The 15467-nt window shown below is 36.5% G+C and overlaps 1 protein-coding gene across 1 annotated transcript; it reads left to right on the plus strand.

Moving 5' to 3' along the window:
• Nucleotides 1-149: 149 nt before the first annotated feature.
• Nucleotides 150-14103, plus strand: METAP2 (methionyl aminopeptidase 2). The gene is made up of 11 exons (XM_026693960.2): nucleotides 150-347; nucleotides 1239-1343; nucleotides 3798-3863; nucleotides 5387-5489; nucleotides 6506-6667; nucleotides 7131-7312; nucleotides 7393-7487; nucleotides 7577-7673; nucleotides 9151-9254; nucleotides 10100-10215; nucleotides 11708-14103. Exons 1-11 carry the CDS (start codon nucleotides 185-187, stop codon nucleotides 11958-11960), a joined length of 1446 nt encoding a protein of 481 aa, XP_026549745.1. The 5' UTR covers nucleotides 150-184; the 3' UTR covers nucleotides 11961-14103.
• Nucleotides 14104-15467: the final 1364 nt, after the last annotated feature.

Consider the following 15467-nt stretch of genomic DNA (forward strand, 5'->3'; position numbering starts at 1 on the left):
CCTCGCGGAAGCTTCCAGGCGCACGTGCCGACAACCGCCTCCTTGCCGAGCTCTCCACTTTCCCGGCGTGCCTCACTCCTGCACCATAGAGTAGCCGGAGCACGAGCGGCAGCCCTTTCCGATATCTTGCCCCTTCTGTGCCTTCTGTTAGTGGCAGTCTTGGGAACGTCGGCGAGCGCTCAACATGGCGGGCGTGGAGCAAGAAGCCATCCCCGTGGAGGAAAAACACCTGAACGGAGAGCTGCTTTTGGAGCCCGAGGAAAGAGAAAGCACCGGTGGGGTTGCCGCCGATGAAAACGCCAAGAAAAAACGCAAGAAGAAAAAGAAAAGCAAAGGAGGCGCTGTCGGTACGAAGGGACCTGGGCCGGGCAAGGCAAGCTAGGGTGGAGAGGCCCGGCCGCCACAGGGAAAGGAAAGGTTGGGGTGGCCGAGGAAGCAACTTTTCCGAAAGCAGGGCGGAATAGTTGCCTGAATATGGGGAAGCGTGAAAGGGAAACGAAGGTGTTGGCCATATTTAAGTTCGAGTGGAACAACAGTGGACCAACCCTTTGGTTCCCGTGGAAAGGCGTTTGAATGATACCGGACGATCTCCTTGTTCCCTGGTGCCCTACCGCTGCTGCTGGAGAATTTAAAAAATGTTTTCGGGAAGTGGTGGCGGGGAACATAAGTCATTTTGGTATTAATGGTGGGAATACTGTGATATATGAAAGTTACATCTAGTGCGCTGTGTTCAGGAGGATTTCTTGCATAAGAAATCTTGTCTTAACAAGGGCATATTTCCACTGTTCTGTAAAGAAACAGGGCTTGTGAACTGGATTGAGGGAGAGATTTTATTAAAAATTTAAGCACAGTATTTACATAGATGAGGAGAAATTGTATTTAACAGAATTCACAATTAATGCATTATTTAATACGATATTTTCAAGAGGTGACTGATCTTTTAGATGAATGTCTAAATAGGTTGAGCAGTAGGGATAAAATAAATTATTGCAAAATGGCACTAAACTGTGATTGTCATAGTTTAGAAAAATAAGATATAAGAATATAACCTGATTGTGGAGATAGAAAGTGTAAATGGGTTTAAACTCTTTCAGTAGAAGAGTTTAGCCTAAGTGAACAATAGATTAGAATGTATAGCTATGCTTTCTAAAATGTATAGTTTTTTATTTATTGTGAAGAATTACATAAGATCACTGATATCTGGAAGTTTGACATTCTGTTGTTTATTTTACAAATAGGACAACAAGAGGCTGAAAAAGAGTTAGAGACAACACTAGATGAGGTAGCAAACCAACTAGATAAACAAACACTGGAAGAAAAGGAAAAAGATGATGACGATGAAGGTAAAATATTCATGTGACTTTGTGCTAGAAGTATTTGTAGAATAAGAGTTTACTAGAATGGAGAACTGAAATTCATGTTGAAACAGTCTTATATAGATTATAGTAAATATGGTTTGGTTCACATAGTCTTTAGCAGTGGATATTTAATTATGTTTATTGAATAAATAATGTTGCCAAAGGTCATTGGATTGCAGTAGGTTAGAAATGCCAAAAATAAATAGGTTGAAGTGTCACCTAACTCTGATTTACAAATCTTGTAGATTGATAGATTGTCAAACGCAAACAAGCCATGCTGCATGCATATGACACTGATATCTCTTTGATTAAAAGGTTATGAAATATATATAAAATTCTGGGTGATTGGAAGAAACAGATGAATACACATATCACATTTGTTTTCAGCCTGTTACATGGAGCATAATAATAATATATTAAACTTGTATGCTACCAATGTGTCTGGATGGTGCACAACATTTTTTTTAACCAAAATTTTATTTCTTTATGTGTTAATACTATAAGATACATCAATACAAAAGAAAATAGTAGGGAAGTTAGGGTAGGGAAAAGTGTGGGGAAAAGGGGAAAAAAAGAAAAAAAAGGCAACTTTCAATTTCCTTTGGTGCAGTAGAATAAAAAAGTAACATCAAAACTTACTTTTACATAACAGTATAAGCTATAAATATAGTACAGTATAAAGCTATGTAATTGTTAAAATGCAAAATCAAAGTTTTGTTTTTTTCCACCTCAACCACAAAGTCCAGAACCGGCTTCCAAGTAGAAACAAAAGTAGTTGTATTTTTGTCTTTAATCAAAGCAGTCAGTGTTGCCATCTCTGCTAACTCCATCAACTTCTGCAGCTATTCATCCATTGTGGGAATCAAAGTGTCCTTCCATTTTTGTGCATAAAATAATCTTGCTGCCATCAACATATATAGCATCAAAGTTCCAGATTTTTTCCCCAAGTCTTCTTCCATTAAATGCAAAAGAAAAGTTTCTGGTTTTATCTTTATATTTACTTTGAGAATCTTCTGTATTAAGATATAACTCCTCCAATATTTCTTTGCTTTGTCACGTGTCTACCACGTGTCCCTTCTTTACTTTTACATTTCCAACATTCTTTTGAAATACATTTATGCATTCTTGAAAACTTACCTGGTGTTAAATACCACTGAAACATCATTTTATAAAAATTTTCTTTTAAGTTATAATTTAATGTAAATTTTAATCCTTTCATCCACATATTGTCCCATTGTTCAAGCATGACATTATATCCAAAATTCCTTGTCCACTGAATCATGCAGTGCATTATATATTCATTCTTCAAATTCAAAGTCAATAACAGTTTATAAACTTTAGCAATATGTTCATGACTACCACACAGTAGGATCTCTAAGTCATTTTTCACAAAATCAAAGCCATAACTCTTTTTATCTGCTTTAAATCTTTCAATTGTAAATATGTAAACCAATGGCAGACATATCCTGATTCTAATTCCTCCTTAAGGATAGGTTCACCAGAGTTAAAAGATATTATTTGACCATAAGTCTACCAGTTACTTTGATCACGCACAATTAAACAGTATACTAGTTTAAAGATATAATGTAAACGCTACCTGAAAGGGTGGATGACATGTAAGTTTAAACAGTTTCATCAATTCAAATACAGTGCTATCCACAGTAAAGTTGCATACGCATAGTTAATGTTATTTTGTAGAGTTCTTTGTGCTGCCTGAACTTGGTTGTTTGCATACGTTTCATTATTCAACTAGTTGCCCAGAGTCATTTAGGAGAGATCGATAGTATAGAAATGTAATGAATAAGTAAACTAGATAACATAATCAATGCGACTGACTGGGATTTGCTGCCTGTTTATATATGCAATATCTTGCCCTCAATTTTGTTCGGAATGTGGTTTCCTCCTGTGTAGTTCCTTGATTAGAACATTGTTTTCTGCTTGATTGTTTTTCTGGTGTTGATCTCTGCTTATTGCAGTGTTGGCTGCTGGAGACGACGATATGTTCTCTGTCTAATCTTAGACTAAGCCAAATCTAAAAATGCTAGGGAATTTCTGGAAGCTTGGCATTTAGCCAAATCGGCCATGGGTAAACACATGAGGATAAACCATATTTACACACCTTTCAAAGAGATGTTTTTAAAAAATCTAGGAAGGCAACAAAGAGATGAACAAAATTAATCATAGTTTACAGATCATTTTTTTGGTGGGGAAAAATGGGAAGTGGGAGCTCATTGTGTCTTTTTTCCAGTTTGTTCAAAAAAAGCTGGGGTATAAATAAACTATGATTGTATGTGATCTAGTGCACAATATCAGCAGTATTTGCGATAAAACATTGCTATGACTTTATCATCAAATTAATGTTCTGGAAGAAAACTGGATGTCTAAATGTTATTCTTTTAGGACATTTTCAGTATTTAATATTTTATCTGATTTGTGTAGATGGTGAAGGAGACGGTGACAGTGCAGCAGGAAAGAAAAAGAAGAAAAAGAAGAAAAAGAAAGGACGTAGGTGTTGGTTAAACATGAAATGTTTGTGAAATACTACTTTATTCTGAATAAAGGCAATGTTTCATTGCCTAGTTGGCTGCCATATAGCATTGGCACACTCTTGAGCAACATTCTTAAGTATTGGATTTGCCCTTGTTGATCAGTGAAAGAACGCAGATCTTCCATTCTGATTAAAATGTAATATCAACACAGTATCTTGATTTGGTCTTCTATGGATGCTTGCACACATTTGGATTCTGAGATTAAACATACTATCAGGTACTTAATTGGTTTTTTTCCCCCCCAGTCGCAGTAAAATACTATCGGTATCTGTGAGACAAAGGATTTAATCAATGCTTTAAAATGTTTATAAAAAATTAATATATGTACAGACAGAAAATGACTACAGGTAATCCTCATTCAGTGACTTTAAAGTTACGAGGGTACTGAAAGAGGATTTATAATTGTTTCTCATAGTTGTAGCTGTTGCAGCATCCTGTGGACACTTGATTACAACTCGGGGTCTTGGCCACCAGTTCACAATTAATGGTTGCAGGTCACATTTGTAACCTTCACTCTGGCAAGCAAGTCAATAGGAAGCCAGCAGGAAGTTACAAATGCTGATCATGTGACCATTGAGTGCTTCAGCTTTGTGGGATTCGCCTAAAAGCTGCAACTAGAACTGCAGCAACTACCGTCATAAGTCAGTTTGGTCATATGATGTCATGCTTTTTGACTTCACTTAGTGATGTCCCAAAGGTGCTTTTTCAAAAGGCAACTGGACTTTCTTTGTTTTGCTTGAAGACATTTTGCTTCTCATCCAAGAAATTCCTCCAGTTTTGACTGAATGGCGGAGAATGGAAGGATTTATATTCCTAGTAGAAATCTTTCCATTCTCCACCATTCAGTTAGAACTGGAGAAGCAAAATGTCTTCAAGCAAAATAGTTGCATTTTGAAAACCTTTGGGACAACCATGACCTGGATGACTGAAACCTCTGTAGACATTCACTTAAGTGATGGAGTTACTGCTCCAAATTACTATTAAGTGAATTCTACCTATATAGCGTGCAGCATGCAGGTATTATGTGAAGGAGAGTTCTCCAACAATGATCCTTACAAAGATAAGCCATTTTTTCTCAATGAAATACAAATGTAAGACTAAAGGGACTTTTAAAAGCTAAGGAACTGTAGTGTCTGTGTGCATACATAAATACACAGATAATACACAACTATTTTATTTTTAACAAAATATAGCCTTAATGCTTTATGAGTGGTGTAGATTCTACCCTAGAGTCATGTGAAAGTCATGTGAATATTTATGTTAATATTGTTTTAAAGAAATTCACATGGTATCCATAAGACAAGCAATTTATCTGGCAAGAAAAACTTTGGGGAGAATTTTGAGCATTCTGAGAATTGTTCATTTAATATGTACTCGGTTTTTGACTAAAACTCGGACAATAAGTAAGGATTATTTTAAAAAGAAATATCTGTTGACAATGATTTTTTTATTCTAAGACAAAGTCTCTTTCTCTAACAGCAAAGCTGCAGACAGACCCACCATCTATTCCAATATGTGACTTGTTTCCCAGTGGGATATTTCCAAAAGGCGAGGAATGCGAGTATCCAGCAACGCAAGATGGGTATGTGTCTTGATATGTCTTTTTCAATTTAGGGTTCAAGACACTGATAATTTAATTGATAGGATATTACTTTTGAAGACTCATCTACACTTCAAATATTTTATTTTGCATTTTATAATATATCTGGGCAAGAAATAGGTTTGGCATTTGTGTGATTTATAGTATATCAGCAAGTTTCTAATAATGGCAGCAGTAGGTATGTATGTATGTGTATGCATGTATTTATGTATCACAATTGGCCTCAGAAACAGTGTATAACCAAAGAAAACCCATCCATAGGGCCTTAGGTTTTGCACTACCCCAAAGATTGGGGAAATAGCCAGATCTTTAATAGTGTCATGAACATCCTGAGAAAATGGAATATAACCATTGCAGAGTAAGGCTGATAATTATGGATAACGTATACTGGTACCCAAATCCCATTTTTTAAATCTCAGCATATAATTTGGCAGATCTATGTAGCTGATTATTACATTTTCAAAGTCAAGAATTGGAAGATTATGTATTCTTCGTAGAATTCTTCAAATTCTTCATTTATATAAGTAAAACTTCCAAGATTTTATTCCAATATTTTTTCTTGTATAAATAAACAGGGTTCACATACTATGCAAATCATAGTTTGTTCAATTCTAGATAGCTTGTCCAAGATCCAAGAACTATAGACAAATGGCTTGGGCTATGTAAAGGTAGGCTAGTTGTGATGTCAAGAAACCATGATTCTGCTTGTTCTGTGAACTCAGTCATAATGTGAATGCAATATTTTGATGTTTAAAGAGATAACTGTAATTGACAGTTTAAAGAATTATTTGGCATTTTTGTAGAATCATATGGCAAAAAATATCAATGTCAACTTGGAGTTAGATGAAAATTAATATTTTGAAAAGTTAACATTTTTTTTAGTGGACTCCACTACCACCCTCTGCACTCTCCCACCCCCAAATTGAAATTCATCTAATACTTGGTTTGGATTTCACATTATGATGACAAATATTTGACTTTTCTTTTCAATATTAAAGGAGAACGGCTGCTTGGAGGACTACAAGTGATGAAAAGAGAGCACTAGATCAAGCAAGTGAAGAGATCTGGAATGATTTCAGAGAGGCTGCTGAAGCACATAGACAAGTGAGGAAATACGTTATGAGCTGGATCAAGCCTGGAATGACCATGATCGAAATTTGGTAATAATAAAATATAGTAACTTTAAAAAAAAAATAATGAAAGTCTAACATTTTAACTTAAAAAAAGATAGCATAGTAGATCACATTTTTGTAGGTTTAACTTTTAATTATTTTCACTGTACAAGCCTTGATGAATGTGGAAGCTTAGCATAACAATTCTATAAAGCAATAAAAATTGTTCTTCATTTGTTTTGAATAATTAAATATGGATATATAAGGTTATCAGTAGACTCCTAGTATTATGCAAAACTGTTTAAAATACTGCGAAATATCTCTAGGTTTGCATACCGAATCAAAATTTCCATAGAATTTATACTTCTGAAACAAAATGTTAGTCTTATGCAGTACTATGTAATGTTAATGGTATGCCTGGATATAATGGATAACTAGAAACAGCTGAAACATGGCTTCTATACAGCTAAGTAAACCTATGGAAACAAACCTTTTTGTTTACTTTTTCTAGTGAAAAACTAGAAGATTGTTCACGGAAGTTGATACGAGAAAATGGCTTAAATGCTGGGCTTGCATTTCCCACAGGGTGTTCTCTGAATAATTGTGCAGCCCACTATACCCCCAATGCTGGAGATCCAACTGTTTTGCAGTATGATGATATCTGCAAGATAGATTTTGGAACACATATTAATGGTGAGTTCCTCTTTCTTAAAACATAATCATATAATTTAGTTGGAAGCAAGTTATTTTATCTCCTTTGTATCTAATTTCAGGTCGTATCATTGACTGTGCTTTTACTGTCACATTCAATCCAAAATATGACAGGCTCTTACAAGCTGTAAAAGATGCAACTAATACTGGAATAAAGGTATACTCTGAAATAGTACAATTCTGTCCTTATCTATACTGTAAAAGTGAAGATAAAAATAATTTTCATTTTCTCTTGTATATAAATAGTGTGCTGGAATAGATGTTCGCCTCTGTGATGTTGGTGAAGCTATCCAGGAAGTCATGGAATCTTATGAAGTTGAAATTGATGGTAAAACCTATCAAGGTGATTTATGTTCCAACTAATATGTATGGTTATCCTGATAAAAACTGAAGAGTTTGCTTATATAATATCTACAATAAAATATTTTGAAGCTGATTTTTAAAACATCAATATATTTTTCTAAACTCTGAATATTGAGTTTTTAAAATTGCTTATTTCAGAATATATAATTTTTCTAGTTATTACCGTATTTGCCGGCGTATAAGACGACTGGGCGTATAAGACGAGCCCCTAACATTTCCACTCAAAATATAGTTTTTGTTATATACTTGCCGTATAAGACGACCCCCACTTGGAGGCATGCTTTTCAAGGCAAAAAGTCGTCTCATACGCCCGGCAAATACGGTAAGTTGTAACACTTGGGGTATTCTGGATATAATTCTTGATTGACACCCCCAACCCCTTTCCCCCAAACTTACAAAGCCACCAAAATGCTTTAGAGAGGCAGCTTCGCCTTTCTCAGGCTGGCACTCAATTCCTCTCCCTTTCTTTGTGACAGCCCCGCGTGCGTGCCATCGGGACTCCAAGGGTGGGGGATGGACAGCTGCCAACTCTCTCTCTCTCTCTCTCTCTCTCTGTGTGTGTGTGTGTGTGTGTGTGTGGTGTGGAGGGTAATTCCGGCTATCTCTGGCCTCCGCTCGGTTTTAAAGTCGCTTGGCCGGTTCCCAAGTCGCAGCGCACGCTGGCCGGGAGACGCGGCGCCGGGTGGAAGCTCGGTGCAGGGAGGCAGATCTTTCTCTCTTAAGCGGGGAGGGGAGGAGGGGACAAGAGGAGGGATGGGACGGGACAGGGGACCCTTTTCTTCCCAAGGGAAAGCAGCTCGGGAGCCGGGTGGCCCTGCCCAGCGGGTCCCATCAGGAACTTCCTGAGGACACCCCCCGCCCCAAGCACAGCCCTCCCAGTCTTTCAAAGAGGGAGGGAGAAGCGGGAGGAGCAAATTGCCGCCCCCGCCCAGCTGCCCAGAAAGGAGGCGCCACAGTCCACCCCCACCACCTTCTCCCCCCACTCCCGGGCCATTACGCGGCTCGGGGCTGGCTGGCCGCGGCCCCGCCAGAGACCCTCCCGCTCCACCCCACCCCACCTCCAGATTGGCCTCCGCAAGCGCCCGAGCCGGGCGGAGGGTGGGTGGGAGGAGGAGGAAGAGAGACTCCGGCTGGGCTTGAAGGGGCTTCGCAGGCTGCGGAGCCCGCCTCGTCGCTCTTGCACCAAGTGACACGATGACCGGCGTATATAAGACGACCCCCCACTTGGAGGCATGTTTTTAGGGCAAAAAGTCGTCTTATACGCGGCAAATGACGGTCAAATATATGCAAATCAGCTAAAACTAACTTAAGATTCAAGTTGCATTTGTAAAACTCAAATCTTATGAAATCTTATGAAAATGCACAAAGTCCATTAAATCTCACATTTCCTGTGATGTTTTACACTGCCCTCTTACTTACATGCATCTATTTATCTTAATATTTTTCATTTTATGTAGTGAAACCTATTCGGAATTTGAATGGACACTCTATTGGGCCATATAGGATACACGCAGGCAAAACTGTTCCCATTGTGAAAGGAGGGGAAGCAACAAGAATGGAAGTAAGTATAGATACAGTCTGATCATACTCATGCTTACTTGGAGGTACCACTGATTTCAATATTTTTAACTTCCACTAAATGTTTTGACCAGCAGGAGCATTTTGGGATTTTGTAAAAATGTCATGGATGCAATTACAAAACGCTACTGGAATGCAAACTGGGTGCCAAGTAGTGCAATCAGTCACAACACCCATAGTGTAAAAAGGCAAATTAAGGAAACCAAATATGGATGGACTGGGTTGAAAAAAAATTCTGGTCAGTGGGATGTCAAAACAATTATGTTCTTGTACCACTGATCTTTTGTTATCTGTACAATAATTGCTCTTTAAAAATAATTCCAAATTAACTGTTCATATGATTAAATGTGGTTGCTCATCAAAATTAAGATGTTGTGAGGTAGATTAAAAATCTAATAATATACAATACAGTTTTAGTACAGTCCATTGATACTTGCCATTTTGCAGATGGATAGCCTTCACTGATAACTTCATGTAAACATTGAATAAAAAGGTGCCTTATGGTCTTCACAAGAAAGGACCTTTTACTGCTAAATGGATACTCCATTAGGAACTTTGTTATAAGAAAAATATACATTCCCTTTGAGAACTGCTAATTTGCAGGAACTAAATAACTTCACTCTGAACAAAGACTTACTGGTTAATTCAGCCAATCTTCCTGACACGAATGAAATGATTACGTTTCTTCTTAATAAAAAAAATTGGCGTATAACATGTGTAAACAGCATTATGGCCAGATTTATTTTGGAGTGGGTAGCCCAGTTCAGATTCATAATTTTGGACATAGTATATACATATACTAAATTCATATATGTTTGTTTTTAATAGGAAGGAGAAGTATACGCTATAGAAACCTTTGGTAGCACAGGAAAGGGGGTTGTTCATGATGATATGGAATGTTCTCATTATATGAAGAACTTTGATGTTGGACATGTGCCTATAAGGTTAGTGCTGATTTTACTGCATTATATGAAAATGTAATTTTAAGTATTCTTACGTTATGGGGGGAAAAGATTCAAAACTTGAAAAGGGTGGTAAGAACATAGTGCTTATATGAAACATAGTTTTAGTTCCTCTTGTGAAACATCCAAAAATATAAGTTGTGTTTATTTCTCTGAGCAGATGGGAGCAGATAATAAACAGCATAACAATAATAATAAAATAATAAAAAGTAGGCAAATTATCACCAAAAACTGCTTTACTGGCATTGGCATATTAAAAGCAGACATCTCTGCCAAATGAAACAAGCAAAAAAAAATGGTATAAGCAATCTTTGAAGATGAATTTGGAGGTCATATTTCAAAGTTACACCTAGCTTCTTTGGCATGGTTTGGGCCTTGCTCTGAAAATGGTGAGTTCATCTGGCACATTACCATTTTGGCACTTGGATCTATTGATGGAGGAAAAATTAGATTTGGACAAATTAGAAATTGGTGTACCAGTGTAATATCTGCAATCCAATTAAATTAGTGTCCTAATTTTGTGCCTATTTTAATGTCATGAATGGCTTCAGTTGTTTATTTTCTAGCATTTTTATTATGCTTAACCTGACAGATTCTGGATAGTTAATATTCATCTCATAAAGGAATCATATTGGCATGTCATCACAGTAATAATAAAACAATGGTACTAACACATATGAAGTAATAAGGACAATTCATGTTGTGGGCAATAAGGATTTCAGTTAGTTGCATATTAAGGATGGGATGGTTATTGAGAAGACTCTATCCCAAATCCTAAGGAATGTGTCTCCTCACTAAAGAATGAAAATTCACCATGATTAATAGTTGTTTTTCTGCACGGAAATAAAGCCAATAAACCAAATAAAGCTGCACTGCACTTCCTAAATGTGCTCATTACCATATTCCTTGATCACAATCCTGTAAAACACTTTCCCAGGCAGTTTTAACCGGCTAATCTTGCTGTAGTTTTTGCATTCACTCTTACTACCTTTCCCTTTGTATAAGTGAACAGTCTTGGCATTCTTTCCAGTTGTTAAGCAAGTTTTCACACACAAAGAATTTGCCCAGTCACTCTAAAAGCAACCCACATCTATGTAATCTCTCATGTTAATTTTTTTGCAGGACTCCTTATATAAATTTTCTTATCTGCAAACTATCATTCCCCCAAGCATCCTTGTTCATACTTCCCGTTTGTGTAGTTCCATATGATTCTGTAAAACAATTGTTTTAATTATTCCAAGTATCTTTCGTGTCTTTTTATTTCATTATTTTCATTCACTCTACTTTTGCTCTCATTTCTTTCATTTTTTTTCATAAATTGTTCTCCCGTTATTGAAAACCACATACTGATAGGCTGCCCAGAGTAACTGATGAGGAATCAAATATTGAATGTCTGATATGATTCTGTATAATTATTTCAATTTTCATTAATACCTGCTTTAAATGTATACATTTATTATTCTCTTTCTTTTAGGCTTCCAAGAGCAAAACACTTGCTGAATGTTATCAATGAAAATTTTGGTACTCTTGCCTTTTGCCGTAGATGGTTAGATCGTCTGGGAGAAAGTAAATATCTAATGGCACTGAAGAACCTATGTGACTTGGGTATAGTGGACCCATATCCTCCCCTATGTGATATTAAAGGCTCATACACAGCACAGTTTGAGCACACCATATTGTTGCGTCCAATGTGCAAAGAAGTTGTCAGCAGAGGAGATGACTATTGAAATTTCAAAGCCATTACCTCACTTATGTACTCTGTTGGAACATGTTATGCCAGAATAAATTTGCAGTCTGTTTTAACAGTCAACTCAATGTGATAACTTTCCATGTTCAGAAGAAAAGAATTTAATCAAAGGCAAGTTCTCTAATGTAACTAAGGAAAAAAAACAGCTACTGGGGCTTCTAGAATGTTTCAGATTACTTCTATATTTTTCTTTTGTGAGAAATATGCTACAAAGTGTTATTTTTAGTTTGGAATGAGTTATACATATTGTTTGAAATATTTCTGAAAAAATGCTTTTCAGGTATATATATTATCATATTCTTACTTGAATGCTTTGAATGATCACAAATGATTTCTGCACCTAAGCTGTCTTTGCTGTTGCCTTTTAAACTGCCTGGAATGCATTTTGTAAAATAAATAAATAAATAAATCACAAATTCAAATAGTTTTTAGAAGTATCACAATCCAAGGCAGTAACACACTGGAAAGTCTCTCCCATTAACCCACCTTTTGATAGAAAAAGTTTCCAGTGTAAGCACAGCAAGCAAATACAAAGTATGCTTTAATTTTAGCTGCATTGTGTACATTTTTATTTTGCTTCATTATTTTGCTTTGAATCAAATTACTGGGTTTTCTTTCTGCTTTATAATAGACTGCGCTAGGACTAGCCATTTTTCTTGCAGTGAAATGCTGCATTTTTTTAACCTTACAAGGGATTTAAGAGAAGTAAATGGTGAATCATGATGGGCTGGCATAGAATTTGAGGGAATTTTGAAGCTGCTTGACCTGGTTGTAAAATTAATTAAGCAGCACTGAAGGGGCAACATATGGTAAACCCAAGGCTGTATTGTAGACTTAGAATTTAAAAAAAAAACCAATGTAAATACTTCTATGGTATTTTTAGAAAATTGCAGTGGTGTATCCATGAAGTCATGTGAAATCAACTCAAAGGCCATTTTACTTTTTTGGCACTGTATTGCTTATTAAAAAGTACAGTGTTGTTACAACCCTCTCAAATTCCAAGTGTGGGATCTACTCACTTGGTGAATTCTGGAGGCTACTACTGAAATAGGCTAGTACGTTTATTCTCTGCCATTCCTGTATGATAAACACTAGCTAGTGTTTATAGAAGCCTGTCTTATAACAGGCTATTTCTATTAACTACAGTGTGAGCTTCTATATTTTTAACTTACTAGAAATTTTTACTTATAAAAGCTTGATACAAGGAGTTCATCTCCTATGCAGTACAGTTGAAGCCAATCAAAATCACACAGAATCATTCTGTTCTTAACATACAAAAAGTTTGAACCGTAGTGCTTTTTGTTCTATTCAAACCAGGATTAATGGAACATCCAAAGGTTAAAATCGTTAAAATATTTTGGTGGAGCTACTATGTCGTAATTGTAGAGCTCATTAAGGTATTGTATAAACTAAGAGGTTTCTTACTTGCAGTACTATTTAACTTGGAAAGGTTGAAGCTGTTAAATACATTATAGCTTTGCCAACCTATAATCTTGGCTATTGCAATTAAAAATACACAATGCTGGATTCTTAAGAAGCTAGAAGGAATATTTCAGTTTTAATAACTTTCCATGTTTTTATAGATACTAAAATATTTTAAATATTGAGCTCTTATTATTTGTGTTCAAAAAAATATACATGTAAAAAGTTGCAAACAAGTTGTAATCTGCAGGCTGCTGGGATACGGCTTTATAGTAGTGTAAATAGTTTCACAAACCTTGCAGAGAACTGATGAGAAATCAAGTATAATTCCTAGGGCAGTGGTGGCGAACTTTTTTGGCACCGAGTGCTGAAACAGGAGTGCGTGCGTGCATACCCAGAAATCAGGAGAGCAGCTCCCCGGTGTGCAGATGCAGGAGCACCAGAAACCGGAAGCTTAGCTTCCCAGTGCACGCATGCCCGCTGGCCACCTGGTCTTCCGGTTTCTAATGCGCATGCATGTGCAAAGACCAGCTGGCTGGTACATGTATGCGCACCAGGCAGCTGCTCTTCCAGTTTCCGGTACTCCTGCGTGCGCGAAGACTGCTGGCATGCCCAAGAGAGATGGCTCTGCCTGCCACTTCCGGCACGTGTGGCACAGGTTCACCATCACGGTCCTAGGGAAAAGGTAAAACAAGGGGAGACAAGACAATAGAACTGAAAACAGCTGAACAATTAGCACTATGTTTAAGACTTTTGAAAAACAAAGTATAAACAATAAGCATGCTATTTTTGACTTTTTATGTAATAAAGCTGGAGCCTTTCCTTCACACCCTAGCACAGGTCTCCAAACCCAGCAACTTTTAAGACTTGTGGATTCCCAGGAGTTGAAATCCACAAGTCTTAAAAGTTGCTAAGTTTGGAGACCCCTGTCCTGGCATATTTTTTCTTTGCAAGAGAAACCAAGAAGGTCTTTGAGATTAAAATATCTATTGTCGCTAATGGTATTACTTAAAGGATAAGAAACTCTTTCTTGGCAAGCATATAAAAAAAATTAAAGGTTTTACATTTGGAATTTATGATAACCTAAATGTTAAAGCACAGGCTAAGAACTACCTGAACTGATTGTACAGACACTGGGGCTTCTTTTAAAAGATTAAATCTGTGTCATAGAATACAAATTCAGCATGGAAATGAAATCTGATGCATTGTAATTGTCTTTTAAGTTCATTATTCTCATTGAGATTTTCCTCAGTCCTTTTAATTTCTTAATAATTTTTCATCTATTTCTGTTCTGTTCCTGTCACATAGTTTTATTTACAGAAAATCTTGTTCATCTTTTAAAGTGGTAAAAACAGAGTTTGTGCCCTCTAAATTTGTAATGTTATCTGCCTCCATTGTGTTCTCAAGACTGAACTATTATATCTTTTGCTACCTCGTGTGATGCAGAAAATACATGGAAAAGTATCTGCTGAGTAGGCTTGCCTTGCAAATAATAGCCATTAATATGAAACGTGCAGAGGAAGGCAAGTTTTGTTGTAAATGAAAATCATAATTAACCACCATAAGATATCTGAAGCAAGTATTTTAAACTTTTTAAGAATGAGACTCAATGTAATTATTATTGTAACTTGGACAAAGACCTTCTCTGTATTACACTTCCTGGTTTGGCTTTCTGTGGATCTATTCTGTGGCAAGAAATCAATTATTCAAGAGTGCTAACTTGATTCTTAAAAGTTTCCTATGAAGAGAATTAAAATAGATTTCTATGTAAATTCAGCTATATCTAAAGTCATTTTTGCAAACCTGTTTTCAGAAGAAGGCACGAGTGTTTATTTTCCACATGAATGTTCCTATATGAGAAAGTAGGGTATTAGCCTTTCTTGCCATTGAGAAACTTGCACAGGATATTTCACAACAGATAAGAATGGTTTCTCCAAACCATGGAGGAATTTTTTTGAATACCACAATGTGAGAGAACTGTAGTTCAGATACCTTCATATTTAGATCCGTAGGACAAAAAGTTAAAGGCAATTTTGGTGGGGTTTTTTATGCTCTGGAGAATTTT

The sequence above is a fragment of the Notechis scutatus genome, chromosome 6, assembly GCF_049901735.1.
Source record: "Notechis scutatus isolate UNSWTSFEM ecotype Mainland chromosome 6, rNotScu1.2, whole genome shotgun sequence".
Lineage (NCBI taxonomy): Eukaryota > Metazoa > Chordata > Lepidosauria > Squamata > Elapidae > Notechis > Notechis scutatus.